Source organism: Aquila chrysaetos, chromosome 20, assembly GCF_900496995.4.
Source record: "Aquila chrysaetos chrysaetos chromosome 20, bAquChr1.4, whole genome shotgun sequence".
Lineage (NCBI taxonomy): Eukaryota > Metazoa > Chordata > Aves > Accipitriformes > Accipitridae > Aquila > Aquila chrysaetos.
In genome coordinates this window covers 5581776-5609252 of record NC_044023.1, presented here as the reverse complement: position 1 = coordinate 5609252, position 27477 = coordinate 5581776, and the positions used below count along the sequence as shown (strand labels likewise).

Sequence of the window (27477 nt, the reverse complement as noted above, 5' to 3'; positions counted from 1 at the left end):
TCGTGACTCACCTTTAGCTAGTGCACATGCTAGAATCTCTTTGGCAGAAGTATTTTTACCTCCAGTGAAGAAAAAAGATGGTAGACAGCTTTGGTATAAGCTTTAGTTCTGGCAGTGAAATCCTCTAAGGTCAAGCAGAGCTGGACACTGAAATAGGCATGGTTCTCAGCCTTTCCCTTTTATCCTCTAAGAAGATAGCTGAATTTCTCCTCTTAAGGAACAGAGCTTATCAACCCAGAGGTAAGGATGCTCAATTCTGCCTCCATCTGGCTATAAGAGATGCAGGTCAATCCAAAAATAGCACTGACATTGATGCTGACATCAGTAGCAGTTCTGGTTTTGATACCATCAGTGAAGTGCTACCAGCTGATTAAGTGTCAGCAGAGGTAACAGTGTCTTAGTATTGCCATTGGCACTGATGCCTCCACTGTTAGTAACTCAAACCCAAGATCTTTCTCTTCCAAGAGAAGGGTGGCCAGGGAGCAAAATTCAGCACTGGCATCTGGATCATGCAAAAAGGTTGAGTGTAGGATTACGAATTGCTCTAAGGATTATTCCCAAAAGGCAGCACAGACTGGTTCGTATCAGGTTTGGCACTTTCTGGCCTCTGAGGTTCATCATTCTTAAAAAGATTTTCACCATCAAACTTCCCCATCTACACTGATGCCACACTACTTAGGGTCATGTAACAACTGTCCTGTTTCACACTGTGTTATAAACAGTGTGACACAGTTTTGCTCTGGTGACCTGCAATCCAGTCTTTACACGGTTTCAAAAATACAAAAAGAATAATGATATGCTACGGCCAGGGACATAGCAGTTCCAGAAGAGACCTGCTGCGTACTATGAATGGGGCCAGCCTAGTGTAAAAGAGGCCAGCCCTGAGTATTGCAGACATGTGCCACTCTATAGCACCTATCCTTCTGACCAGAGGTCACTCCCAAGTTACCTTTCTATTTAACTATACAAAAATACCAAAGGTGCTGCAGTATCAGCTCTCCAAGGTGCTTAGACTTGTTGTCTGTCACTCTCTCTGGAAGAATGTATACTCTACGTAACATGAATTATGATAATTGGGAAAATCATCTCTGCAAAAAAAATTACACAGTTCTGATACAATATTTTTCATCAATATATTCAAAGAACTTCCCAAAGTATGTAGCAAAGGAGCAACAAATAATAGCTTTTTGAATAACCATTTTATCTGCAATGGTTCTATCTTATCATAATTTCTTAATTTTGAAATGCTTCCAAAATAAGATAGTTCTATGATTTTCAGGTTTGTTCCCAAGTTTGTGATAGTCTTGACTTTATTTATTTCCTCACCCTCCCCACCACCCTGCAGTAATCTTTCTAAAACTCTAACCTTTCCCAGAGGCAAGAAGCCCCATATCTTAGATAATTCAAGGCATCCCTGTCTCTTCCTGCTATCTCTGTTGCTTCTAGGGGTTCAGCTGTCTCCTTGTGTAAGATATCAAAGTTATGTAGGTTTTCCATTTAGATCTGCTGTCATATCATAACAAAGGTGAGAAATTGCTTCCTCTGAAGATTAATGCTCACTCAAGCACACCTCAGCCTATGCACGCTTTAGAAACATTCCTGTGTCTGAATTCAAATGTAATTACACAGTATAAGCTTGCTATTTTTGTTAAATATCTTACTCTCTGTGGCCTATGAGGTTGGCAACTGAATTTGGTAAAGCTGTTTAAATAACTAATTAGTGGCAGTCGGGTATCCTTGATTCCACTCTTTTGAGGGTGATGGTGTTGGTGTTTGGTTTTTTTCAACATACAGTTAAACCTTTATAGAAACCAGCATTGGAAAGACCTAACCATTATTATAGCGTAACTCTCTTTCATACCCAATATGGAGGAAAAAAAATTAGGGGTGATTTTCTAAAAAGCCATGCAATTAGAATTATTATGAAATTATTTTGTTTATCATTTAAGAAGCTCAGAAGGATGTGGGAAATAAACCCCCTGTGGATGCAGTGCTAAGAACACCTTTCTGGAAATTGATTTATTTATATTGTGTGCAAGCAAATAATAAACGTGGTTTGTCCTTTTCTGGGTCCGAAGTCATGGGCATGGATTTTCTGCAAAGAAATTCTCTAAAGACTTCCTCACAGGGGTTGGGGGTTTTGATTGTTTGGTCCATGTCATAGTAAGAATTTCTCGCCTTGTAAAAAGCCTCTGCTGTACAAAATGAAATACAAGGCCATCTGGGCCCACATTTTTTGTCTTTTGACTGTGACACAGTATATTTTTTGTGAAATTGAAAAGCGACTAAAGTGTGAACCCAGCAATATGTGCATGCCCTACCATTTTCTGATATTTTGACAGCTGCCCTTTGAAAAAATAGTTCTCTAAATTGCTGTTAATTAGAACTGGTAATCTGATAGTATAATAAAATTCCCCGATCAAATCACAGATATTTTCAAAAATCTATTACTCTCTAGACTATTAAGTACTACCTCCAAGTTTTTTGGTTTTGAAATGTATTGTCAGGCACTACTGAGATTAAAACTATGTCAAATCCCTTCTTATCACGGAACTTCAATTTCTCCAAGACATGCAAGATAAAGCCTACCATATGCTACACTGGTATGTTAGGTGATGAAGAAAGCCTAGAAAGTATGTTCCCTTATTTATGCAGCAGCAAAATAAGACTTGAAGAGAAAACACTAAGGAAGATTTATATAGCTTAATTCTTTGGCTTCAGAGAGACGTGATCTGCTAGCTGGTAAGCATACCAAACAGCGTATTTGCAACTCTCTGCCTATGCTGCCTAGGGAAATACAGTGCTCCTTTTAAACGGCGTAAGAAGATACAGCCATGAATTTATTATTTCCCTGCTGTAATTTAGCAATATAACGCTGTTTGAAAGGGACTGAAACTTCTCCTTAGAATAAATTCTCTTTATGCCTAGTTCTCAGTCGCTGTGCACAGATTTTATTGTGCTATATGTCACTATAATCTGAAGTTCCGTGTTTATGCACATTGTCATCATAATCTCAGGTGTTGAGATTTGGTTTCTGAAGTCACATGGGAAAGAAATTTGCTGTATGACTTAAAGTTCATGTTTTAGCTTCCAGCAAAATACAATTTTTAATTGACTAAATTGTTTCAAACTAGGAATGACAGAACTTAGATGTCCACAATTTAAAATTTCCTTTCCCCTTTATATAAAAATTGCATTATTTCCTTTTACAGTGTTTTGAATACCACTTAGTTGTGTTTTTTTAAAAAAGAAAGAATACAAGATTTTTATCTGAGATTTTTCAAGTTGATTTTTTGCATTGTATTTTCCAAAAAAATGTAGTATTAGAAGGCCAAGCTACGTTTGTGCATAGACAAACCCACCAGTGTTGTTCTCCCCTTAGGACTGTACATTTTAGAAGTGACTGTTACTGCTGGGTTGGATATCTTTATTCAATTGAAAAGGAAGAAAAACTAGTGAAGAAACATGAACACATAGCTATCATCTCAAGTTGCTTGTAAAGTCATATATAGAGCCCTAGAGCTGTTTTTAAAAAGCCTTATGTTGAAAACATTTTGTGCAAACAAACAAAAAAGTTTTAGAAAGACGTGAGGTGATGTCAGTTGCTTCAGTGTAAGGGGAGGAGTGAAGCGAACAACAGTAACTGAGCTTAAAACCTTCTTTTTGGATGTTTCTCCTTCACGTGCATACACACTTCACTCACTCTCCCACGTTCTTAGGAACAATACATGAATCATTTGGCGTTTCCAGTTGCTCTTCTCCTGAGAAATGGCTGGAGCGATGCCCTTTACGTTTGGGGAGAATTTGGAGGCCGTATGGCATAAATCGGTACATAACAATAAGGTGGTAGCACTTCGCAGAGTGGAGAAAGAGAGGCAACAGCTGTTGCTGTAGAGCATGAGGAGCCTTTTTGCATCAGAGTCTAAAACACGAATGAATATTCTCACAGTACATATTACCTGTTTAAAATCTTGTCTTGGAGGTTAGTAACATAAGGAGAACTTGTTGAACAATGCTAATGTTTTTAGGAAGAAATGTTTCTTAGATCTTTCCTCTAAGTAAAAAAAAAAAGGGGGGGATGTCTTAGAATTTGCTTTGTTTATAATGTTATCAGAAAAAAAAATACAACATGCCAAAGAAATTGCAATTAAGACAGCTTCTAACATGTGAATGCAAAATGCTGCAGTAATGAATATTGAAAAGTAGTCTATGCATATTTTCTTAATTTATTTTCTTTATTATTAAACTTTTGTTAGGGTCAATAATACTTTTTTGTCTTCATTAGCTTCAGCTTTCCTTTTATGCTTCCGTAGGTTCTCCCTTTCCCATTTTTTGGCTTTTCTTCAAGATCATTTTTAAAAGTTTTGACCTGCTATTCTGTGACATGGAATTTCAGAGTTTTCATCCATGTATGTAGTTGCTTGCCATAACAATAACTTTTGGGAGATCTTAAGGTCCTGTGTTTTGCTAAGCGATTACCTCATCTTAAAACTGAGTTTATTTCTTAGTTTTTCCAATACCCTATCACTGTTTGGAATGTACTAAATATGAGAGTGACCATCTATGTCACTAAACCATTAGAATGTTTTTAGCCAAATGTGGCTCTTTCCAGCTACCATGATCCACAAATAACCCCTTGGCGTGTTTCAGCAGTTAGAATGGGGCAGGGAGCATTTCCAGTCAGCAGTCTGCATGCAGCCTACCCTGCTTTTGGACTTCTAGGAAGGTCAGCTATGAACTAGCTGCCCTTGGCTCCCATCAACTCATACAGGTAGCACCTGTAGGTTCTATGCATGGTTGAGACACTGCCTTGCTGCTTTTGTAATGTAATCAACATATATCATATGAAACGGGGTTAACTCTGCACATTTAAAAACATTAAAATAAACCATGTCTCTGAGTCGTCTACTTTTTTTCCTCTTCAGACTTTTGCTTGTTTTGAGGAACTGCACCTATCCACCCATAAAACAGAGATTAGTTCAAAACGCGCTTGAAGTTTTATCTAAATTCTGACAGTCATGCTGCAGATTTTTTTCTAAAGCCATCATTTGAGACTAAGACTACACAATGAGAAGTCAAAAGCAAAAAAAGGAAAGCAGAACCAAAGGAACAGGGTTAGGGACAGGTCTGGGTCCTGCAGTCAGGGGATGGGGTGAAGGAAGCCAGAACAGGTTGCAGTTAAGGTAACTCAGGGGTTTAAATTTACTATGTAAATTTAATACAGTCAAATAATGTGTTTGAATTAAGATTAAACGAACATTTTAAATATTTGCCAGAATTTTGATACAGCATCGCTAGACAGTGGAGTCAGAATCTTTAATTTCATTTTAAAGAACATTCCAACCAAATATAATCCTTCTATACTTTATTTTTCTTGTCTGTAGATTAGAAATAATAATACTTTCTCTTATTGAAAGGTGGAGGAGGTAAATGTATGGAGAGTAATACTGAGTGGTCCTTGTTCATGGGAGTTTTGTAGGCACTTAATTTTGGAAGTGCGCTGTGTTGTTTTTTTAATGTCTATATTTTTTCCAATCTTTTAGGATCTCAGCAGCAAGGACATGAAGAGAGATTTGTACATAGTTGCCCATGTAATTCGAATAGGTACAGTATGATTTAATGCTTAAAATATATATAATTAACAGTGTTTTTACAGTATTTTTAAATGTATGTTTTAATTAACTGACATCATGATTTAACCAGGTAGAAAACTCAGTCATAGACCATTGTTATCTGCTGAGATTAATATTCAGACCATATGTAGCTAAGTATTGTAAGGTTACTGGTGACTGTTTAACAGTGATTTTTTTTTTTTTTTTTTCCTCAGCCTGAAACAAAATACTTGATTAAACACCGCATTTAGGGTAGGAGGGAGGAACTAAAAAGGCTTTTTGTTTAATGTTCCAAAATTTCAAATCTTTTTACTGATGATATTATAGCTAGTTTACAGGGCAGGACATCGTTATACCTGGCCATTCACATCTAGTAAATCAGAGACTGTTAAACAAATATATGTAAAGATCTGTTTTCTGCTGTAGGAGTCTGCAGTGCTTCCAAGAAGCCACACTTAAGTTTAGGGAGATGCCTCTAAAACATAAGAGCAGGGAAGCTGTCACACCAGTCAGGTGTTCGTTCTACCTGCTGATGCCAAAAAGGAGCATCAACAGCAGTACCTGCCTGCTGGAAGCCTATCAAGCTTGCAGTCCAACATTTAGCAGCACACTCTTGCTTCTTTCCAGGTTCTCTGGGCTGCTCGCATGGAGCTATCCAAAGGAGAGATCTGGGTGCGTAGTGCCTAGACCTGACCCTACCCAAGGAAGAAGGCCCTTCCATGCTAATTCAGTTGACTAGCCACCTTCTATAGAGTGGGTTTCTCTGGCTATTTGTAGGCCAGGCTAGGCTTCATTTATTCTTTTTTAGATTTGCGGTAGTGAGAATGGAAAGTGTTTATGATCGAAGTTGAATTTAGAATGTGTCTTATACAGTATAGCGCAGTGTTCAAAGTAGTTCGTGGACAGCTAGATGAATTTTTTAGTCCAACAGTGTGTTTAAGTGAAGTGACTATGTGAATTCTGGTATGTGAATTAAATAGCTGGAATCTCTTTTAGATGGAAGGTGTTGGTTAGAAAAAAGTTCCAGTTAAAAAGGATATAATTAGTTAGTAACAGGGAGTTAAATGCTTCTAAATTATGAATGTGTGTACTTCCACTGAGAATTTGGCAAGTGAATATTTTACCTATGTTAAGTATAACTTATTTCAAATATTTAGGCCTAAAACATTAACAACATATAGTAGGAATAACAGTCTCTTCAGTTGTATTATTCTAAACAACTGAGTAGCGCACTGTCTTTCATGTTTTTCAGGTTTTCAGTTAACTAAAAAATGGCTAGGGAGTGTTTACAATGAAAGGGTATTTAACCCTATTTCCAGCCCGTTCACTACTAGCAGCCATTACCAGCCACACATACCTTTTCTGAAGTACAGAAGGTCCGAACAGCTTAGTGAAACCATAGCTGTGTTGTGTTGTCCTGTGAATGACAATATGCCTTCTAAGTCACAAATGTGTTACAAGGATCAGTTTTTCATTGTCTGACTTCACTGTGTCATAAAGTGTGTAAAAGTTAGAATTACTCTGTGTTGCTTGAGGTGACAAATGAAGCTTATAGAAAGATATGCTGTAGTTCAAACTCAGGTTTTTAACCTTGATGCAAGAAGTGCTGGACAAATTATTATGTGTAATGTTACAAGTTGGCTTAGATTATCATAGTGATTTTTCTGGTTTTGGCATTTTTTACGCTATTAAAAAACTGCTTGAACAATAGGAACTTAATCATTGAGCAGCTTCATACTTCAGAATTCTCCTTTATGCGCTCCAAGACAAACATAATAAATGACACAACATAAAATACATTCTCTTAAAGCAATTGTATAAAGTGAAAATTTGTGTAAATATTGGACTACAATGGAAGGACCACAGTGAATGTCTGTGTGGATGCAGAGAGGCAAGTACAAGCCGTATTCTCAGCTCATTCAACAGATGATTTGTAGTCAGCCCAGCTAGGTGCAAATATTTGTCATGGAGCTGCAAATCAAAGATGGGCAGACATGATGCTGTTCACTTTGCCCTTGGGCATTCTGTTAGTTAAATGAGGTGAATGTGCCTTAACCAGAGTAGCCCAGTGGGTCAGGTGGGTTCAAATAGACCTCTGGATTTGAAACAGTATAAGAAGAAAAAAGAGTGAGAAGTTGTGGTGGGTTGACCCTGGCTGGATGCCAGGTGCTCACCAAGCTGCTCGATCACTCCCCTCCTCAGCAGGACAGGGTGAGGGAGAAAACAAGATGGAAACAACCTCATGGGTCAAGATAAAGGCAGTTTAGTAAAGCAAAAGCAGAGGCTGCATGTGGAAGCAAAGGAAAACAAAAGATTTATTCTCCACTTCCCATCAGCAGGCAACGTCTGTCCACTTCCCGGGGAGTAGGGCTTCAGTACGTGTAGCGGTTGCTCCGGAAGACAAGTGTTATAATAACAAATGCCCCCTCTCCTCCTCCATTCTCTTAGCTTTTATTGCTGAGCAGACACCATCTGGTAGGGAATGCCCCTTTGGTCAGTTCGGGTCAGCTGTCCTGGCTATGTCCCCTCCCAAGATCTTGCCCACCCACAGCCTACTGGTGAGTGGCAGGGGGAACGTTGGAGGCACAGCCTTGATGCTGCACCAGCGCTGCTCAGCAGTAGCCAAAACTGGTGTGTTATCAACACTTTTCTAACTACCAATACAGAGCACAGCACTATGAGGGCCACCGTGGGAAAAATTAACTCCATCTCAGCCAGACCCAATACAGAAGTATAGGAAAGTCTGCAAGCTGTGGTTGAAACTTACTGTAGGTATGCATACTCAGAGGGATAATAGAACAGAATAGACAGAATGGCTGCATGTGAATCTCTAATGTTTTAAATTTCTGTTAATTTTAGGTCGCATGTTGCTAAATGATTCAAAAAAAGGCCCCCCTCATTTACACTATCGCCGCCCCTATGGCTGTGCAGTATTGAGCATCATGGATGTACTTCAGTCAATCTCTGAAATAAAAGAAGAGAAGGATTTTGTTCTCAAAGTTTACACGTGAGTAACTCCTAGAAGGAAGAGAATTAGGAAAAACACTTTGTATATGTTGGGTGATGAGATACTAAAGAGATATGGAAAATCAAGGTGTCATAAACTGCATTTGCAGCTTTATCCTCCTCACAAGGTAAACTAGTGCTGTTGGCACTGGGTTTTGCTCCTTTATTCTTCCAGAAGCTCGTAGAAACTAGTGAATATTATCACAGATGTTTCAGGTATGTGAAATGCTTCAGAAGTTATTGAATATTGCCCAAAATCTGTGATATGCAAAGCTGCACTTTTATTGATATGATTTATTTAAAACCTGCTAAGCTCAAACCAAAGAAATATGCTGTATTCCACCTGATGAAGGGAATAGTTATTGACGCCCCATCTCCTATTCCTTACCAGTCATGGTGACCAACAAAAGAAGCAGAAAAAACAGGAGTCAACAGTGTGTGACCAAAAAAATTCAAAACAAGTCAACATTTTTTGAGCAAGAATCTATCTTCAGTTATTTGTGATTTTGAACTTTGAACTAAGAAATTCTTATGAAACGTGGTCTCACAGTCGAATAAAGAGGCCACAGACAAACTGTCTGGAGACTGCAGGGAATATTTAAATCTCTTGTCACTGAGGATAAATACTGGCAAGATCTGCTTTGCAGATGGGCTGAGATACAGCTGACATTACTTTGCGGTCTGTGGCCACTATTCAAAGTAATAAGATAATTTGGGGGGATTACAGAACTTTGTTATGCTTTGAGAAGTGCATTCAGCAGCAGAAAATCTGACATTCAAGGGAAACTATAAATGAAAAAATGGCTTTCACTGTTCACTGAAAGATTCTTGGACATCTCTTCATACATTAGAAATCTGTAAGTCCAAAGAAAAGTCAGAGTCAGCTCTTCCATTCTTCTTTTGCCAACAGTTACGAAAACTGTAGCAGAAATGTCAAGTTATAGGGAAGAAAATGGTCCTCTTTCTTCTCTATGTCAATGGAATCTGGATAATCGTGGCATTTTGTCACCGTTCAGTTTCAGCTTATCTCAGACCAGTGGTTTTGGTTATGTAGTTATGTTAATATTGGCCTTGTAGATATGGCGTTAATATATTGCAACTGCAACATTTTGAATGTTTACAGTAATGGAGCATTTTGAATTTCAGATTTCTGTTTTGATGCCCTTTTAATGCATCTTTAGCTTCTTATTCACTGAAGGATAGGAGAGAAAAAACTTGCAGAATACTGGATTTCTCCATTTGTCAGTGACAACTAAAGTCATGCAGCCAGTGAGAGCAATCCAAAGTCCTAGTGCTATGATCAAAAAAATCACAAGATAGAGCCCTTTTCTTCCTCTTAATCTGAAGTGTTTTGTTAATATGGATTCCCTTCATGCCACCCAAAGTACCAGCTGTATCTGCCTAAATGTTTAAGTAGGTTTCTAGCAGCTGTTCTTCACACCTCCTTCCCCACACCCTTTGTTTTCAACATCCACACACAGTCATTATGGCCTTCCCATGGAAGAAGTAGAGCCCATAACAGAATTCAACTGCATAATCAGGTGCTTGTAATTTTTTACACTATTATCATCCACTTGAGTTGTTATAAGTCTTGTACATTATTCTTTTATGTTACTGCTGTTTGGAGAGTTCTCTGTAAACCTCCAACAAAAATCTTCAGAAGGGAAAATGGATATATCTAAAGGGCACCATCTTATCCCTTTTGCAGCTTTAATAGCTGTTGGTCTTCCATGATAAAGTTTTCACAGGTTTATCTGCTTGCATGTTCTCTTTGCACATTCTTTTAGCTAACCTACCCTTTCTTGCTTTGTAGAGTAAAATTGAAATGACGGATTTTTGTCCTTTGTAAGTTTAAAATTGTGTATGAATGCTTAAACAACGCTGAACTGATTTTCTTACCTGCTGCTCTCATTTTGATTACTGTTAAAATGCCTCGGGCCAACCCAAAAACATCATAAAGGTGAAATAAGGAGGGAGGTGTATTTGTATTTTTAAAGGAGCAGTAAAAAGCACTCTTTTTGTATGCTATCTGTCTAAAGCTTACAGCTGCCACAAATGAGGCAGTCAGCAACAGCCAGAAAAGCCTTTTCACAGGGAGAAGCTGGAAAAAATTTGAGAGACTGAAAACCTAACAAAGGCTGAAACAAATATATGGTGTTTCAATGGAGATTTTTGCTGAATCCACAAGAGAAGAATGCTTATGGCGGGGGGGGGGGAAATCAATTTACTTCACCAGTCTTTCTCAGCTTGCCTTATTATTGTAAAAGATTTATGTCTGAAAAATACTTCTCTCTTACAATCCAGATTTTCCTGTTTGTTAATCCAGCAGTCATGTTATAATCTTACTAAGAGGATATAGTACCACAGCTCTAGTTATAAGCTTATTATGAAAAAGCATGAAGGTTTACTTTTATAATTCTTTTAAAATATTTTACATGTATATTATCAAAAAGTGAGACAGAAACTAAATTCTTGATCCTTTATTTTCTGAGATTACTTGTTTTCATATTTTTATATGAATTTTTGTCTTTAATGGAATTTTTTGCTCATTGAATGTTACTCTTTGTGTCAATCTTCCCACTCCCCTAAAAACCTCTGGTATTTCTTTTTCATATTATCTTTTTCAGTTTTATTTTTAGTCCTATTTTCTCTCACTCCTTTATTTTTCTCCTTCTCCAGCATTAGCTCTTTAAAGTCCTTCCTATTAACGCGGTGTATTGCCTGAATGCCTTTCCCTTTTGATACTCAGTTGTTGCTATTTGCCCAGCTGGACAAGAGCGTACATTGCATTTCTGTCCCCATCTGCTTGACATCAGGGTCTGATGTAGTATGGCAAACATTCCAAATGGTAAATCTACTGTAGAACCAGCCAACCTGAAAAGGTGATGGATGGCTCAGGAGAAAATTCTTATTTAAAGGAGAAATATATTTTGTAATATATTTGGTATTTAGACAAGTAAAACGTTAACGCAATAAAATGCATTACAAGGAAGTGTTTTCAGGCCAGCATTTCAAACTTGGGAGAATATTCTTCTTCTTTGTGTTCAGGAAATGTAAAGTGCAGCCTACATTCGTAGTTGGTACAAAACTAGCTTTAAGCTATCTTTACAGTCCATTGATTTGGGGGTAACTTTGTTCCAGGTTAATTTGCAGGCATAAGTCATTGGAGGCTGAAATCTATTTTAACTTGCACTCCAGAGGCTGGTACAGCAACTGAAAAATTATCAGAGGTTAGAAATTTTCTGTAGTCTCAGCTGTGAGGATGGAGGATGGTATAGAATTTGTCCTATAGGTTATCTCTCTACTTTAAGAAGAATATTATTTGCAATAGTATAAATGACTTTTAATGTCTTGGCAAGGGAAGAGAAGTAAACAACGTGAGTCAATTATTACTTTTTCCTGACAAGTAACCTGAGTATTGGTTAAAGTTCTGAGCTAGCACAGAACACCACAATTACTGAAAGGGGTTTTGTACTGCCCATTAATGTCTCAGCTCTGTTGTGTTTTAGTTTTGAGAAGTTGTTTTGGGGAATGCAAATGAACTCAATTTGCCGTACTCTTTAAGTTTTGGCAGGTCACTTCAGTGCTGACCTATCTTGAGTTACTGTGTGGATATCTGATCTCCCCAAAAGGGTGTAGTAGTTACAGAAGGTATGGCGTAGAGCAACTAAAATGTTTAACAGCATAGAGTCGTTTCTTTAGGAGAGAGATTGAGGACATGGGGAGCTTCAGCTTGAAGAGGAGAAAAGTGGTGGTGGGAAGGGACATGACCAAGACTTACAAAGTCATGGTGGAGGGTAAACTGTTGTTCACAGAATACAGCAGTGCAAGAATTAGGGATACTCAATGAAATTGGTATGAGATGACATGAAAAAAGATGGAAGACAGTACTTCTTCAGAAAGCAGGTAATGATCTTCTGGGTTGTACTGCCACAGGACGTTGTGAAGACAGGCAAGATTAGCAGGTCCAAAGGGGATTAGACAAGTTTATGAACACCAGGTCCGTAAACAGAGGAATAGGAACAGACAGGGATGTACACTCTAACATCCCTAATCCAACAACCTCAGGGCAGGGTGTGGGAGCCTGGCTGCTCACATACCCTGCCCAAGTAGTATCTCCTATTGCCAGTGTGCGAAGCTTTTTTTTTTTTTTTAATGTCCATGTGTTCTTAACAGTCAGCTGAGATGTCTGATACCTAACCCACTGCAGTGAAAGGAGGAATGTTGAGATAGGTGGAGCTAAAATTTCAGGTGGGATAATCCCAATCTAAATGTACCAGATAATCTGGGAATACAGGCATACAACGTTTTAATTAAATGAATACTTTTGGATAGCATGCTGGGAGGAAGTAACTCTTAATGTTTTTTCTCCATTTTTCCTTTTTTACTGTCTGTACTTGGTGTTTAATTTATTCCAAGTTGTCTATGTTCCTTTTGCTTTTATAATAATCGACATTTACAGGGGGTGTCAGTAAGTGTGTGTCATGGTTTAACCGCAGCCGGCAACTCAGCCCCACACAGCCACTCACTCACTCCCCCCGCCCTGCAGTGGGATGGGGGAGAGAATTGGAAGAGTAAAGGTGAGAAGACTCATGGGTTGAGATAAAGACAGTTTAATAGGTAACGCAAAAGCCACACAAACAGACGAAGCAACACAAGGAATTCATTCACCACTTCCCAACGGCAGGCAGGTGTTCAGCCATCTCCAGGAAAGCAGGGCTCCATCATGCGTAATGCTTACTTGGGAAGACAAACAGCATCACTCCGAATGTCCCCCCCTTCCTTCTTCTTCCCCCAGCTTTATATGCTGAGCATGATGTCATATGGTCTGGAATATCCCTCGGGTCAGTTGGGGTCAGCTGTCCCAGCTGGGTCCCCTCCCGATTCCTTGTGCCCCCCAGCCTGCTCGCTGGTGGGGTGGGGGGAGAAGCAGAAAAGCCCTGGGCTCTGGGTAAGCACTGCTCAGCAGGAACAAAAACATCCCCGTATTACCAACACCGTTTCCAGCACAAATCCAAAACGTAGCCCCATACTAGCTACTGTGAAGAAAATTAACTCTGTCCCAGCCAAAACCCGCACAGTGTGCCATAACAGGCTTTGTGGGTTATCTCATTATTCCTGGCAGTATATGGGTTTGTAATACTGAAGCTGTAGAAAATTACTAGGTACTACCTGTTCTAGATAGCCTTAATTCCTTTTGCTGTACTATTCTTCAGTTACATAATGCAGCAGACAAAAAAATCCCTACTGTCTTCACAGTAGCTTGTTTGTACCTTACCATGATTTTGCTGACATTAGGTACTCTCAGTGGGAAACAAAAAAAAAAGGGAAAAAATGTTAATATGCTTGGGAGAAGTTTTATGAAGTGAGTTATTTCTCAAGACTCCTGTCTTGCTAGAAGCTGAAGGCTTATAGTCTTCCTTTTTTTTTTTTTTCCTTACTTTTAAGGGTCAGTAGGACAGAAGTTTAATTTACTTGTTTAATTCAGTAGCACTTAATGAGAAATAAGATTCGCTATTGCTGCTAAGTTAAAAATTGCTGACTTCATGAGGAATCTTTAAATCTTGCAGTTGTGATTTAAATAAAGCAGAATTGAATTTTAAAGGCAATTAGACTTGATCAACATACTGTTTTTACTTTTCTTCTTTTCCTTTTTTCTTTTTTAACCAATAGCACTGTTTGTGGTAAAGGTTCCATTTTTGTTTTTCAATCAGATTATTATACTAGTAAAATTGTCATTTCAGCTGTGCTTACACTAGTGTGAAGTACTTCGTAACATTTATAGTGTGTCTCTTCCTTATGTGGTAACAAGCTATAGCACTGATGGCACTTCTTTCCTGGTATGATTCCGTTCAAGCTTAGTGAGTTTAGCAGGTTGGTTATACAGCTTTACATATACTAGTGCAAATAAAGTTGTGCGACTTTGATGTTAAGATAAAAAAGCATCCTAATTCAGGTAGATGGAGACCTCTCTAGTCCAGGCTCCTTCTCAGACCAAGGCCAGCCATGAGATCAGACCAGGCTGCTCAGTGCTTTATCCAGTCGTGTCCCGATAACCTCCAAGGATGGAGATCGCACAGCCTCTCTGGACAACCTGTTCCAATCATACTTGACTGTCCTCACGGAAAAGGTTTTTCTAGTATCCAGTCTGAACCTTTCTTGTTTGTGTTTATGCCTGGTGCTTTACATCATCTCACTGTGCACCACTGAAGAACCTGGCTGGCTCTGTTGTCTTAATAACTGCTTGTAGGTCTTGGAAGGCTGCTGTTAATGTTCCCCCTCTTGCCTTGTCTTCTCCAGGCTGAAAAAGCCCGGGTCGCTCAGCCTCTTCTCCTACAGTATGTGCTCCAGCCACCTGCCCATCACAGGACTCTCTCCAGCTGTCTGGTTTGTGTGGTACTGGAGAACCCCAAGCTGAGCACAGTATTCTAGGTCCAGACTAACAACTGCCAAGTAATGTCTTTTCCCAACTGACAGTAGAAACATATAAACAAATACTGCTTAAATATTGGTATGTTGTGTAAACAGTAATTTACAAAACATAGTTCTGACTAGATCTTATCACTGGAGAAAGGCTGTCTTTGCGTTGTGAAAAGTTTTGGGAAGTTCACTTAATGTACGGCATGGATTACTTTTTGTGGGACTAAGACTTTGGGTTGCATAAAAGTTGCAGGATGAAAAAAGACCTGAAGTATACAGATACATAGAAAATATGATATAATTAGCTCAGTAAGTATTTATATATATACACATAGGGATTTTTTTCTTTTCCAAAATGGCTAGAAAAATGCTTCAGCAGTTGTAAGACCTACATTTTGGTCCCTGACATTGTCCTAATATCTGAGGTTTGTTGTCTTTGAATATAAGTTAATACCTAAACTCTATGAAAGAGCTTAGGCATTATTTACTGTCTAGAAAGAGGGAAACTTAATGAAACTGAAGATCTGCCTATATCTGCTGACGGCCTGATTGTATAGGCAGACACAGGAGACCTCTAAAGGTGCTGGTGACACTGAATCCAGTGCTAAACAAAACAGCTGAAGTCACTTTCATTAAAAACACAGCTCATGAGAGAGAAGATTATATGGCTCATGTTTCATGTAATAGCTTGATAAAGAGGGACACTTCAATTCTTTCGCTTTCTCCCCTGCCCCAATCTAATGTCTGTCTCTCTCATACAATGGGACAGTAGCCTATGGACTCAGAACGTGGGGCTTGTTTCCTTGATAACTTTCTCAGTGGCACTGCAATTCTTGCATTTTTGGCTTTGGACTCTAAACAGAAGTGTGGCACTTCTGACTCAGGTGCCCAAGATCCAGACAGAAGCAAGCATCCAGGTGTGCTCTTGTTCTGTTTCCAGCTGTGCTGGCTCTCTGCTCACCTGATGATTTCTTTGTGGGTTATCATTAAAAGAAATCTGTATTCCTTCATGACTGGAAAGGAAACTGAAACATCTTCTGCTGCTGCTGTCAGCCATCTCTATCACAATGTAATTTCCAAATGCTTCGGAGTCCCTAATTTCTCTCTCCAGAATCTTGCCATCAGAGTAATGAGAATATCTATAGAACTATAGATAGTGATTTACAGAGGATTTTTTTTTTTTTTAATGTTGCTCCACTTCAAAATATATATATGTAAGGCATGGAATGGAGCAGTAAGAGATACTGGTTTTGACTTTCCACTACACAGTTGCGCAGTCTGATTTTATTGCGATGACGCAGCGTCATGCTGTGGTAGAGAGCGTAGCCCGTTATTTTGTTATATTCATTTCTTCTTGTCTTTATAATTCTCATTAACTTGTATTTTGAAGGTAATACATTCCAATTTGATGAAACAATCCTGACAAAGGCTAAGAATGGAAGAGGGAATTGGAAGTTAGCCATAGAAAAACAAACAGAAGGAAACTCCCATATAAGTGCATGCAATGTCATGCAATTAGTCTAAAGTCTCCAAAATTGCTAAGGGCATTGGAATGGTGACGGGAGATGTTAGGAGCTGCTGAATCCAGTAGCCCGAGAGAGGTGAGGCTGCCAGAGCTCCGTGCCCCTGGGTCCAGGCAGGCGGAAGGCTGAGCCCGTATCCCACACGTGTACGTACACACAATACACACGCATATAGCCGGCCACGCAGATCGACACAGGCAGAAAGTGCACACTCATAAAAAAACGTACAGCGCCAAAGCTCTCGTCCTGTTTTCCTGTCGGGTTTATCAGGGTAAAAACTTGTCAGTGGAAAACATCCGTGCATACATATACACACGACAAATCCCTCCAGTCCCTGGTTTTAGACGTTCAGTTCAGGCAGAGGGCATGGCCAGACAAGGATACTGGCAGCAACCTATTTAGGTGTGAACGGGCCATTTTATACCATTATCGCTCTATTTCCCTACAGTTCATATTAAGTCTTGAACAATTCCACAATGCTCTTCCCCAACATCCCACAATAAGTCCTGTATCACTAAAAGCAGTAACCCATTTCAGTCTTTAAAGCGATCCAGAGAGCCTTTCTGGCTGACTCATCTTGCTGGGTTTCGCACTGTGCTGAACATCCTCCTGCAGCAGCCATCGTTCCCCCACCTGCCGTTGTTGCTCTTCTCCTTTGTGTTTAAGATGAGCCTTTAACTGCAAAACCTAACAGGAAAGATAGAGTTAGTAGGAAATATTTAGAACAATTTTGCTTATAGGTGCTGCCATTAAGTGGTGCTCTTGGTAAGAGGTACATCCAGCGGGTTTGAATCTGATTGTTTGATCAAGGAGAGTGCAGCCAGCTATCCTGCCTGAATCTTGTTTGAACAAGGTTATAATCCACACACCAAATTGTTGTGCATTATTGGAACTGATATTAACAACTGAATTTTTCCTGGTGAAAAAATACTGAGTGGAAATAGGAGAGATCTGTTGACAAATAACTGTATTGTAATTTCTATCCTAGAAAATTATTGAAGATTTACAGATGGTAACGTAACTGAAAATGAAGTATAACAGTATTTACAAATGCTTATTAGTATTACGTATAGATGAATAAACAGTTGTGAAATGCTCCTTCAGAAGGTGATACACATACAAAAACATATTTTGTGTTATATGTTTTTGTCCTACAGTTTGGGGGGCAGTTGCATCATGTTTCAAGGCATTCTGTAAAATATGTAGGTAAGCAGAAGCCTTGTAAATGCCTGAGATACTAAAATAATCAGGGCATTATTTAGTGTTTCAAATTTCACTTTTTATTTCTTGATTTTAACTTTTTTATTATTAAACCCAAAAAGGTAATATATGGCAAGAGTTAATTTCAGCTTAAAATTAATTTTCTGCGTGCACAGAATTCAAATAGGATGTCCAGAGCTTGCTTCCTTCTGCCATAATATGAAGAGTGAAGAGTGAAACAATGGCTTTGATGACAGAAAAGTCACCACAGGCTCCAAAGTGTCCATAAAAAGGAGATAACTATTAAGGAATGTTTTGTTTTCTTTCACTTCTAAAAACAAGAGTTATGTGGGATTTCTTTCATTCATCAAAACCCCACAACCTTTCATGTTATCTCTGCAGCAAAGTTGACTCCTCTGACCTAAGATGGTTCAGCAGAAAGCTTTTAACTTGAATTAGTGTTCTTTTATTTTAGGTGTAACAACGAAAACGAATGGTGCCAGATCCATGAAAATATTATTCGCAAGTCCAGCACCAAATACACAGCACCCAGCTCAAACTATGGTAAATATCTACTTGTACATTTTTGTCATAATAACAGCTGAATATTTCCCTTGGGAAACTGCTGATTATTCATAGCAGAGAAATTCAGTGAGATGTGAGATTATGCATAGCTGAATTTCTCTACTTGGAGTGATTTAAAAATTTAGCTAAAATTCATTCATTCACGTCCAGTTTACAGGTCAAAATCTGTATTGCATTTGCAAACTTAAGCAGGAATTAAAAAAAAACCTCACCACCTGCTATCTTTCCTTCTCAGATACAGCTGACAATAATATTAATTCAGCATGCTAAATTTCCTTCATCGTTATGTCTGTAGTGTTATTTTATCTCAAGAGAGGCCAGCAGTGGAGAGAGCTAGTGGCCTGCCGTAGTATCAGCTTACTCTGTGGGTCTTCCTGTATTGGCTGTGACAGTTGCTGGGTGTGCCTATGCTTGTGCAAACTGCTAGCCTATGGGAGGGTACAACATAAGCAGCAATCAGCATTGGCAGAACTCCTTTAAAAGTTTTTTCTGTGACACGGGCTTACGTTACTGTGACCAGCCTTGGCTGCACAGGGAATGAAGAATTTAAATTTTATTCATCAGAATTTCCCTGAGTAAAACTGGCTTCCTTTTCATCCTGTATTCCCTTGAAAATTCCAGGTACAACACATATCTAAGGCTTGCTCTCCTGAGGATACCATGCATCCTTGTCGACAGAAGCAAAGCCAGAGGTTAAATTTATCTAACATATTTGTCTGACTGTTCAGAAAATTCTGACTGTCCAGAAAATAAGCAGTGGGTTTGTATGTACAAATTGATTATCAAGAAGACTCTCTGTGATAGTGTCAGTACTAGATGTTTCATTACATAGTTGAGGAGAATAACTGTCTTGGCAGAGTTTTTGCCACCTTTCAAATCCATTTTTATTTTCCTAGCTAATGACAGATAAAGATGGAAAGTAAATCTTGTGCTATCTTGTTACCTCATTTAATGATTTCTGTAGTTTGCTAATTCAGAGATATCATAACTGTTCTATTCCAAATGAACCAGCCAATACAATACAGTTCTGCTTCATTACAGCTAGTTCTGCATTCATTACGGAGTGCCTGATTCATTGGCATACTGATGTCCGCATACTGATATTGTCTTAATTTCACTTGTTTGCATATTGAGATATTGTAGTGGAATATGCAGTTCACACTCCCATGGAAGATATTAAGCACAACAATAAGCAAATAAAACAGTTTTCAGGTTTGGAATTTTATTATATGCAAAGCTGGTCTCCTTCCCAGCTGTTCTGCTGTTATGGTTAAGGTCATCCTCCACTTATCATTAAAGCATTTTCCTGAATTGTTTATAGCTTTGAAAACTTGGACTGTTTGCATTTATTTCCAATGCCAGGTGTCTGCCCGAAACTTTTTTTTTTTCCAAGCATGAGCCTTTTTGAAGAGCAGAAAGAAAAGAAAATAGATAGCTTTTTACCCTTGCCTTTGGCTTTTAAAAATAATTATTTCAAATATTTCATTAAGACCTAGTGCATCTCTGGAATAGAGATTGAAACTTGGCAGAGGTATTGTCCTGCTGGGAGGGGCAGTATTGCAGCCTGACAGGAGATAAGCACCAGTAATACAATTTGGGCCTCTCAGAACCTGCTCTTACAGTGAGAAAATGCTCAAATTACAAGTGTGATTTTTCTATGTAGAAAAGCTCTCTGATTCTTTCTCTCCCCACCTTCCCAGGTCTTGTGTAAAATTAGTCCTTCAGGTCTGCTGCAAGGAATAGAAGAAAACTGGAATGATAGGCTGGGTAGAAAAGAGGACTGGAGAGCAGATTTACAAAACCTCTTGGGGAGAGCAAGAAGCTAGGCAGAAGTTTTTTGGGATAGAAAATGTGGGAGGGTATTACAAGTAATATATGTAATACCATGCTGGAAAATTACATATTCTATTACCTCTAGTGACTGATTTTTATAGATAATAGATTAATTCTGGTGCTATTTGTTAAGTACTGGGGGGGGGTAGGTGTGGGAAGGTCTGAACTTACAAATTTGCTCCAGTCCCTTATGCTAGAATTTTTTGAATTTATTTTCATTTGTTTGTTTTTAATAGCAAAAGAGCATATAAAATTGTTGTGGTTTAACCCCAGCCAGCAGCTAAGCACCACGCAGCTGCTTACTCACTCCCCCCCTCACCCAGTGGGATGGGGGAGAAAATCAGGAAAAGAAGTAAAACTCATGGGTTGAGATAAGAACGATTTAATAGAATATAAAAAGAAGAAACTAATAATGATAACACTAATAAAGTGACAGCAGTAATGATAAAAGGATTGGAATATACAAATGATGTGCAGTGCAATTGCTCACTACTTGCCCTTCGACGTTCAGTTAGTCCCCGAGAGGCGATCCCCTGCCCCCACTCCCCCCAGTTTATATACTGGGCATGATGTCACGTGGTATGGAATACCCTGTTGGCCAGTTTGGGTCAGCTGCCCTGGCTGTGTCCCCTCCCATCTTCTTGTGCCCCTCCAGCTTTCTCACTGGTTGGGCATGAGAAGCTGAAAAATCCTTGACTTCAGACTAAACACTACTAGCAACAGCTGAAAACATCAGTGTTATCAACATTCTTCACATACTGAACTCAAAACATAGCACCCTACCAGCTACTAGGAAGACAATTAACTCTTATCCCTGCTGAGACCAGGACAAAAATGAACAAGTTTTTCTCTAAGTGGCAAAAATAGTCAAGACTGATTTCTAATGAACTTGTGTCCTGTGTTCTGTTAAAGCTTCTGTAGCACACGCACACACAGGTGTACACTCACACATGGTATTGAAAGGGTTTGAATTTTTTCCATGGTTATAAAGCCGCTGTTCTCCCTGCAGTGCTTTGCAGCGCTCTTCTGCCTACTTAGCTGGACAGTTGCAAGTCCATGTTTTGGCAGCTTTTGAGGACATACATGCTGATTGTCCAGCTGGCTGATTGGCCTCCCTTTTCCTTAACTTTAAGGTTTTATGCTCTTTTTCCATCCCTCCTCCCAGTATTCATAGAACTTACAGTCTTCATGTTATCTGGGTATCTACTTATTTGCCAGATTTGGCTGAAGCCAAACAACAGGCTTGAAAATTATTTCAAGGCAAGAGAGCAGAAAATGGGTGGGAGGTACATGATCTAACTGGTTTCATTCCCCTAGTAACTTGTCTAACAAAGTGGGGACTAAATATTATTTGCAAAGCCCATATATTAAGCTTAGGAAATAGCAGAACTTGAAATGGCTTGTGCAAGAATATGTATACAGGGCAGTGTTTGGTTTTGTATGTGTTGTTCCAGAGAGTGAACAGAGAGGATAGAAAGAACTGTTGACTAACTATCATTCATTGAATGAGGTAAAGATTGTGAAAAATTACTGTGTGAACGTAATTCACATGGCTATGTGAAGCTGGTAATGTATGCTCAGCAGATGAGACTGAGCTTGCATGGTTGAGCTTAATTCTAGTGTTTCTGGTATCGTAATGCTTGACTTTGTAACTTTACCCCGATACATTATCCTCACTTTAGGGTGTAGTACGATATAAATTAAAAGCGACTAGAGAAAGCAGTTGGACTGAGATTAACAGTGTAATTATTCCTAGTCAAGGTATTCTGTTGATAGACTGACCAAAGGGTCGCATTGGAAGAGCTTGTTGCTGAAGTCAGTTTGGCCAGTTGGTACTCTTGAAACATGTTGAGGTACTGAAGGGAATTTCATTAAAATCAACATTCCTGTTTGAAGTAGTTAAAGAAACAAGTGGAACAGATATGCTTTGAGATTTTTTTTTTTTTTTTAATGGTATTAAGTGGGATTAAAGGCACTTTAGAGATGTTCTACAGCATTGTGTGATCTGGTAGTTCAGACAGAGGTGGCATTGCTCATACATGCACTGTAACCTGCTGTATGTGAGGAATAGAAATAATGCCAAATACTTCACTGTAACTTGTGACATCTCTGTGGAATTAAGTATTCTGATTTTAAAAAATTGTATTTTAATATGATGTTATGCTCTTAACTGATCCCTTAAAGCAGTTTTGTTTCTTCCATTTCAATTTTAAATTACTCCAAGGGAGAAAAGAACTCTATTTATATATTTGAGTTAATTTAACTGTGGAGGAAAGCATTATTTTACCTACATCCCTTGTATATACAGACACCTAATTCTTAGGTCTGAAAAAATGAGCATCTTTGGTTTTTTTCCTAGGACTTATAATATCTCTTCAGCTTCTTCGTGGCGACATGGAGCAGATCCGAAGGGAAAACCCCATGATCTTTAACAGAGGCGTTTCTGTTACCAGGAAGCTGGGTTTTCCTGATGTTATAATGCCAGGTAAACATAACAACTCTAATCTTAAAATATTGGTCATTTTTTTCTCATACTCTCCTAGACAAGCGCCACAGGGATGGGTGCCTTACTTGAAGAAGATGAATAAGAGTTGCCTTATTTATCAGTAAATGCCAATTCCAGATTCAGGGAGGCATGCTAAAACATTTTAATCAATGAACATTATAGTAACAGGTGTTAAATTCACATGTATAGAAGGTGGTCTGGAAAGATTGCTTTGATATTTCCCCCACCTCCCCCACCAATTAGATACCTCTCCTGTATGCTAAGCATAGAGATGTTTCTTTTCAAATGCATAAAGGTTCTTCTTCCCAATAATCCAAAGCCCAGAAAAAGAGTTTCCACTTTGCCACCTTGATTCTTGCAGTTAGTACAATCCTGTTGCAGTGGTTGACAATGCATGAGGCTGCAAATCTGGTCTGATTTTCCGGCTGGCCTTACAGAGTACCTAGTCCGTGCAACAGCTGTGTGGCTGAAGCACTGTTGTACTTCGTTTGCTCCTTACTTCTGGAGCAGCAGCTTGAGATGCTTCTTGTTTTGGCACAAGTTGAGGCAGCCCCAGCATAGCCAAGAGTTCATTTAGGAGGAAACCGGAACCTAGCCGGTCATGCAATCAATAGATATAAAACCTGGCATTATAGTGTCTTTGATTTTTACAGTGTAGTAAGAAATGGGCTTACTAATTATATTGCATGTATAGCATTTGAAATACTACCTCATTGCTATGCATTATAACCAAGACCAAGGATGACTTTGCAGACATGGGAAATTTTATGAAAGCATAATGGGGAAAGTATCAGATTTTATTACTTGAAAGTCTGCAGCGACACATCAGTATCAAAAGTAGTTGTTGTAGCTTCATTATGGAGGCTCTTCAGAAAGCACAATAAAAATAGGGAGTAGGTGGGAAGAATTTCTAGAAACTTAAAGTAAAAGGATTTAGAACAGCATGTGCTTCATTTAGTAACAAAATTGAAAATAGTAGTAATAGAGCAGCAGCAGATGTGGGCTATAAAGCCAGTTACAAATTTTAGTTTTTAGTGACCTTATAGCAGTTCCAGTCCTAACCCAAAGCAATCAAACAGAGAAAAGGTTAAATATTGCACGTTGATATGCAGACACAGCTGCTGCAAGGTGATCTGCAGTAATTGAGATCACAGCTGGATGTGTCAGCTAGAATAGCTAGATCACACCTAGAAAAGTCAACATCAAAAATAACATTTACATACCTGTATAAATGAATTGATTCTCCTGCAAGAATTGCTTTATCCTCCATTTCTATGTATAGAGCTGTCCCTCAGGTGCTTCAGACCACTGAATTTAGCAAGCTTAAGGAACAGCTTTATGGCCTCAGTGTTCCCTTTAATTGTTTTTTCATTTTCTCGGCCCTAGCCTCTTTCTGCAAGCTGGCATAGTGGGCTGTCTTCCCTGTACCTCTGCTGTTTTGGGCAATGCTTTTCTCCAGGGCTTGAACAAGCAGGTTAGCAGTTTTCATGCAGAAAGTGCTCCTACCCTACACTTTAAAAATTCTCTGTTCATTGCAGCTAATTCAAATTTCCAGACTTTCTCTCTAATTAAGAACTCTAGTGAAAATACTGCCTCAGTGCAAAAGATGTCCACCAAATCTTAAGTATATTGTTATGATCTTTGTGATATTCAGCCTAAAGACCTTGGACATTTAGGTAAATTAAAACCAGATTCCACAGCGTATGTTTGTGATGCTCCCATTGTAAGGCTCACTATACAGGTACAGTAGTGATCTTCCCAGCCCTGGTCAGCCCATCAGTTTTTCAGACTGCGGTCTTCAAAAGACCACAGTTGCTTGCTAATGTCATGTTTATGAGAACCACAATTCTTGTTGGAGAAAATGCAGGGATTTTAAGATGATAATCTATTTGGAATTGGGCTCAGAGAGAGGGAGAGATCTGCTCAAAATCCTGATTGATACAAACACATGTGTGAAAGGACCACCATTCTGCTATTAAATGCTTACTGCCTCTCCAGAGGTGCTGGACACCCAGAACTCCTTGATTCAAAGGGGGTTACAAGAGGTCTGCGTATATAGAGTTTAGATGGAAAGCTTTAGGCATTTGTATTTGGGGAAAAAAAGGCTTACATTTGTGGAGAAAGCAGTTTGTAAATGTCTTTAAACACCAGGTAAGAAAAGAAAGGCAGCCAGGGAAGTGTGAATAGACTTTCACTGTAATGATAAATTAGGACGTTGCCAGAGTAGAGACGGGATGTGAAGAGAGAGGTAGCCATGAATGGTGCTCTAAACAAAAAAATGTTATTATCCTGGGGATTCTCCAGGATAATGACATCTCTGGAAAAATTAGGAGATTAAAATATAATGTAACTTCACTGATGCAGTGAACAGTGTTCATTCTAATTACCTATCAAATTTTTTTAAAATAAAAATATGTTTGGCATTATTCAAGTGACAGCAGATATTTGCCTGTTGTTTGCTGTTGAAACAATAGATCAAACTGGGGTTTGAGTTTACTTGATGTCCAGGATAGAATGTTTGGGTAGCATAAGTTAGCTTCCAGGTGTATTAGCCAAGCTACATGAACAAGTAATGCCTATCAATTTATTTTGTGCTTATGTTGTTACAGCCAGAATCAACCTTTTTTTCTTAGCTTTACTAGTGTTGTGTAAAGTTAGAAAATATTTCAGGTTTTTGGGGGGAAAAAAAAAACAACTGAAAAAATCAAACAAAAAAATCCACAACCAAACAAAAATCCAACCCTGTCATGCACGTTAGCAGTTCTCAACCATGTCTGCTGCTTTAATTGTCTTTGTCAAACTACCTTTTCCTTGCTTTGCTTCAGAACTGTTTCTTTCTCATTAAAGACAGGGTTTCCTCTTTCAGAGAAGAGCACAGAAGGTTCATGACTTGTATTTTGCAAGTGGATGCAGATTTTTCAAAGCAGCATGATTTAAAAATTTTTTTGTGAATAAATTAATAAAGGCTATGTCACCTAGTATTGTTAAAATATGCAGTGATCATTCTGCTGAACCAAGAAATCTGTTTTTAAAAAGTAAATAGCTCTAGCATTTCAAATGAATCCTCTTGGTCATAGGTTTTAACATTTTCATTTTCTTTTTTAATAGGAAAACCTTTCCCATGTAAACACCTTAACCATTAAAGTTCTGTAGCTGTGTCTTATCACACAGTTCTCCTATCCCATTTTGTTTTCTAAACAGTAGCATTAGTTCCTGTACCAAGCCCTCTTTTTCCCTCACTCAGATAGGAGCAACATAAGTGGTAGCTGGTCATCATTAAGAAAGAAAGTGCAACCGGTCTTTATGTTCTTATATCTTGCATGGTTATGCAGAACAAGATTATTATCCTACAAAATAACCATGCCTGTCTTCATTTCTAAAGGTAAAATGTTCTTTGTTTCCTGCTGTGTTGTGATCCGAGAAGAGCGTTATAAAGACTTTAATTATCTTTTTTGTCCAAATCAGAAGGGATTCAGTCAAACCAGCCTCATGAAGAGGTGTGGTGGGTTTTTGTTCATTTGTGGTTTTTTGGTTTTTTTGGTTTTTTTTTTCTTTTCTGAATTGCTACTGGTTTCAAGACCGTCCATCTGATCTTGACAATTTTACCTTTCCCCAGAGATAAAAGCAATGAGGCATGTGCTGCTTGCCTTTTGGATTGCAACTTTATTTGTATACAGAACTTGCTGATCAGAAATCTATTGCATAGGCATGGCGTTTGTCAGTTCCCCAAAGGACATCCCTTCCCTTCCCCATGTGCTGATAAGTATTCTGTCTTTTACTTTGATCCTCTGATGAAAAGTGCATGCTTCATCTTCTACTTGTGAGTGATGTTTCTTTCTCTTTTTTTCTCTCTCCTTGTCTTAATTTCCTGGCTTCTCTCCCTTTCCTTGCCCTTTATTCTCTCCTCTTTCTTTCTGATGCAGAGATGAAGATAGTTGGGTGTAAGTTTCTGCTTTTCTGTGTAATGTCTGCTTATTGCTTGCTTTTTCCCATTTTCATATCTTTCATGGAATGTTGGGGATCGGTAAAGATGGCAAATCATGACATCATAGGGAAACTTCGGTAACAGAGAGGCGTAGACTTTGTCTTATCAGTCTCTCTTCATACCACAGTGTTTCAGACAAATTTAGTAGTTATGACAGATCAGTCAGTAGCAAAGGCGAGAAACATCTCAGCATCTGTTCTGTCAGGGAGCACAAAGTCATGGCAAAAATACATTAAGAAACGGACATGACAAAATCCATCAGCTATTCTCAGAATGTTCATGGCAAGAGAGTCAACAAGACTAAAAGACATAATTGTGTAATACTTATCCCCAAAAAGCATTTACAAGGAGAATAAAAAATATTTTTGTGATAAATAAACTTGTGGAAATGGAAAGTTGGAGGAGATAAGAAAAAAATATATTAAAAAATCAACTTCCTACTACTGAAAGGAAACTGTTTCAGGGAAATCATTGAATTTAAAAAGAGCATTGTATAAATTCTTTTCTATTCATAGAAGTCAGAACAATGGATAGCAAATAATCTAGTAAGTATTGTTTGTTCCTTTTCCTTGAAACAACTGAGTGTTCTTCTCACTGAAAGCTAGAGGAATACACAGAGTTAAACTTGCATAATGTTCTCTCTATAGAAAAAAAAAAAAGATAATTTAATTTGCCATACAGGCAGTAGATAAAAGCTCTGTTTCCCCTTGCTGCTGTAATATTACTCGCAATAATGTTAGTAGTTGCATACTATAACTATTTCAATAATATAGGCCTTAAAAAAATTAGTGACTGACTGGCGAAGGG

General features: G+C 38.5%; 1 protein-coding gene across 19 annotated transcripts in view; it reads left to right on the top strand.

Annotated features, from left to right (window-relative positions):
• Positions 1-27477, top strand: part of DOCK3 (dedicator of cytokinesis 3) — a 226279-nt gene that overhangs the window by 113421 nt on the left and 85381 nt on the right. For all 19 annotated transcript variants that reach the window (XM_030043808.2, XM_030043805.2, XM_030043804.2 and 16 more), the window contains 4 exons: positions 5544-5604; positions 8472-8619; positions 18237-18325; positions 22539-22664. In XM_030043808.2, coding sequence (XP_029899668.1) covers positions 5544-5604; positions 8472-8619; positions 18237-18325; positions 22539-22664 — 424 coding nt within the window. The remainder of the gene's footprint in view (positions 1-5543; positions 5605-8471; positions 8620-18236; positions 18326-22538; positions 22665-27477) is intronic.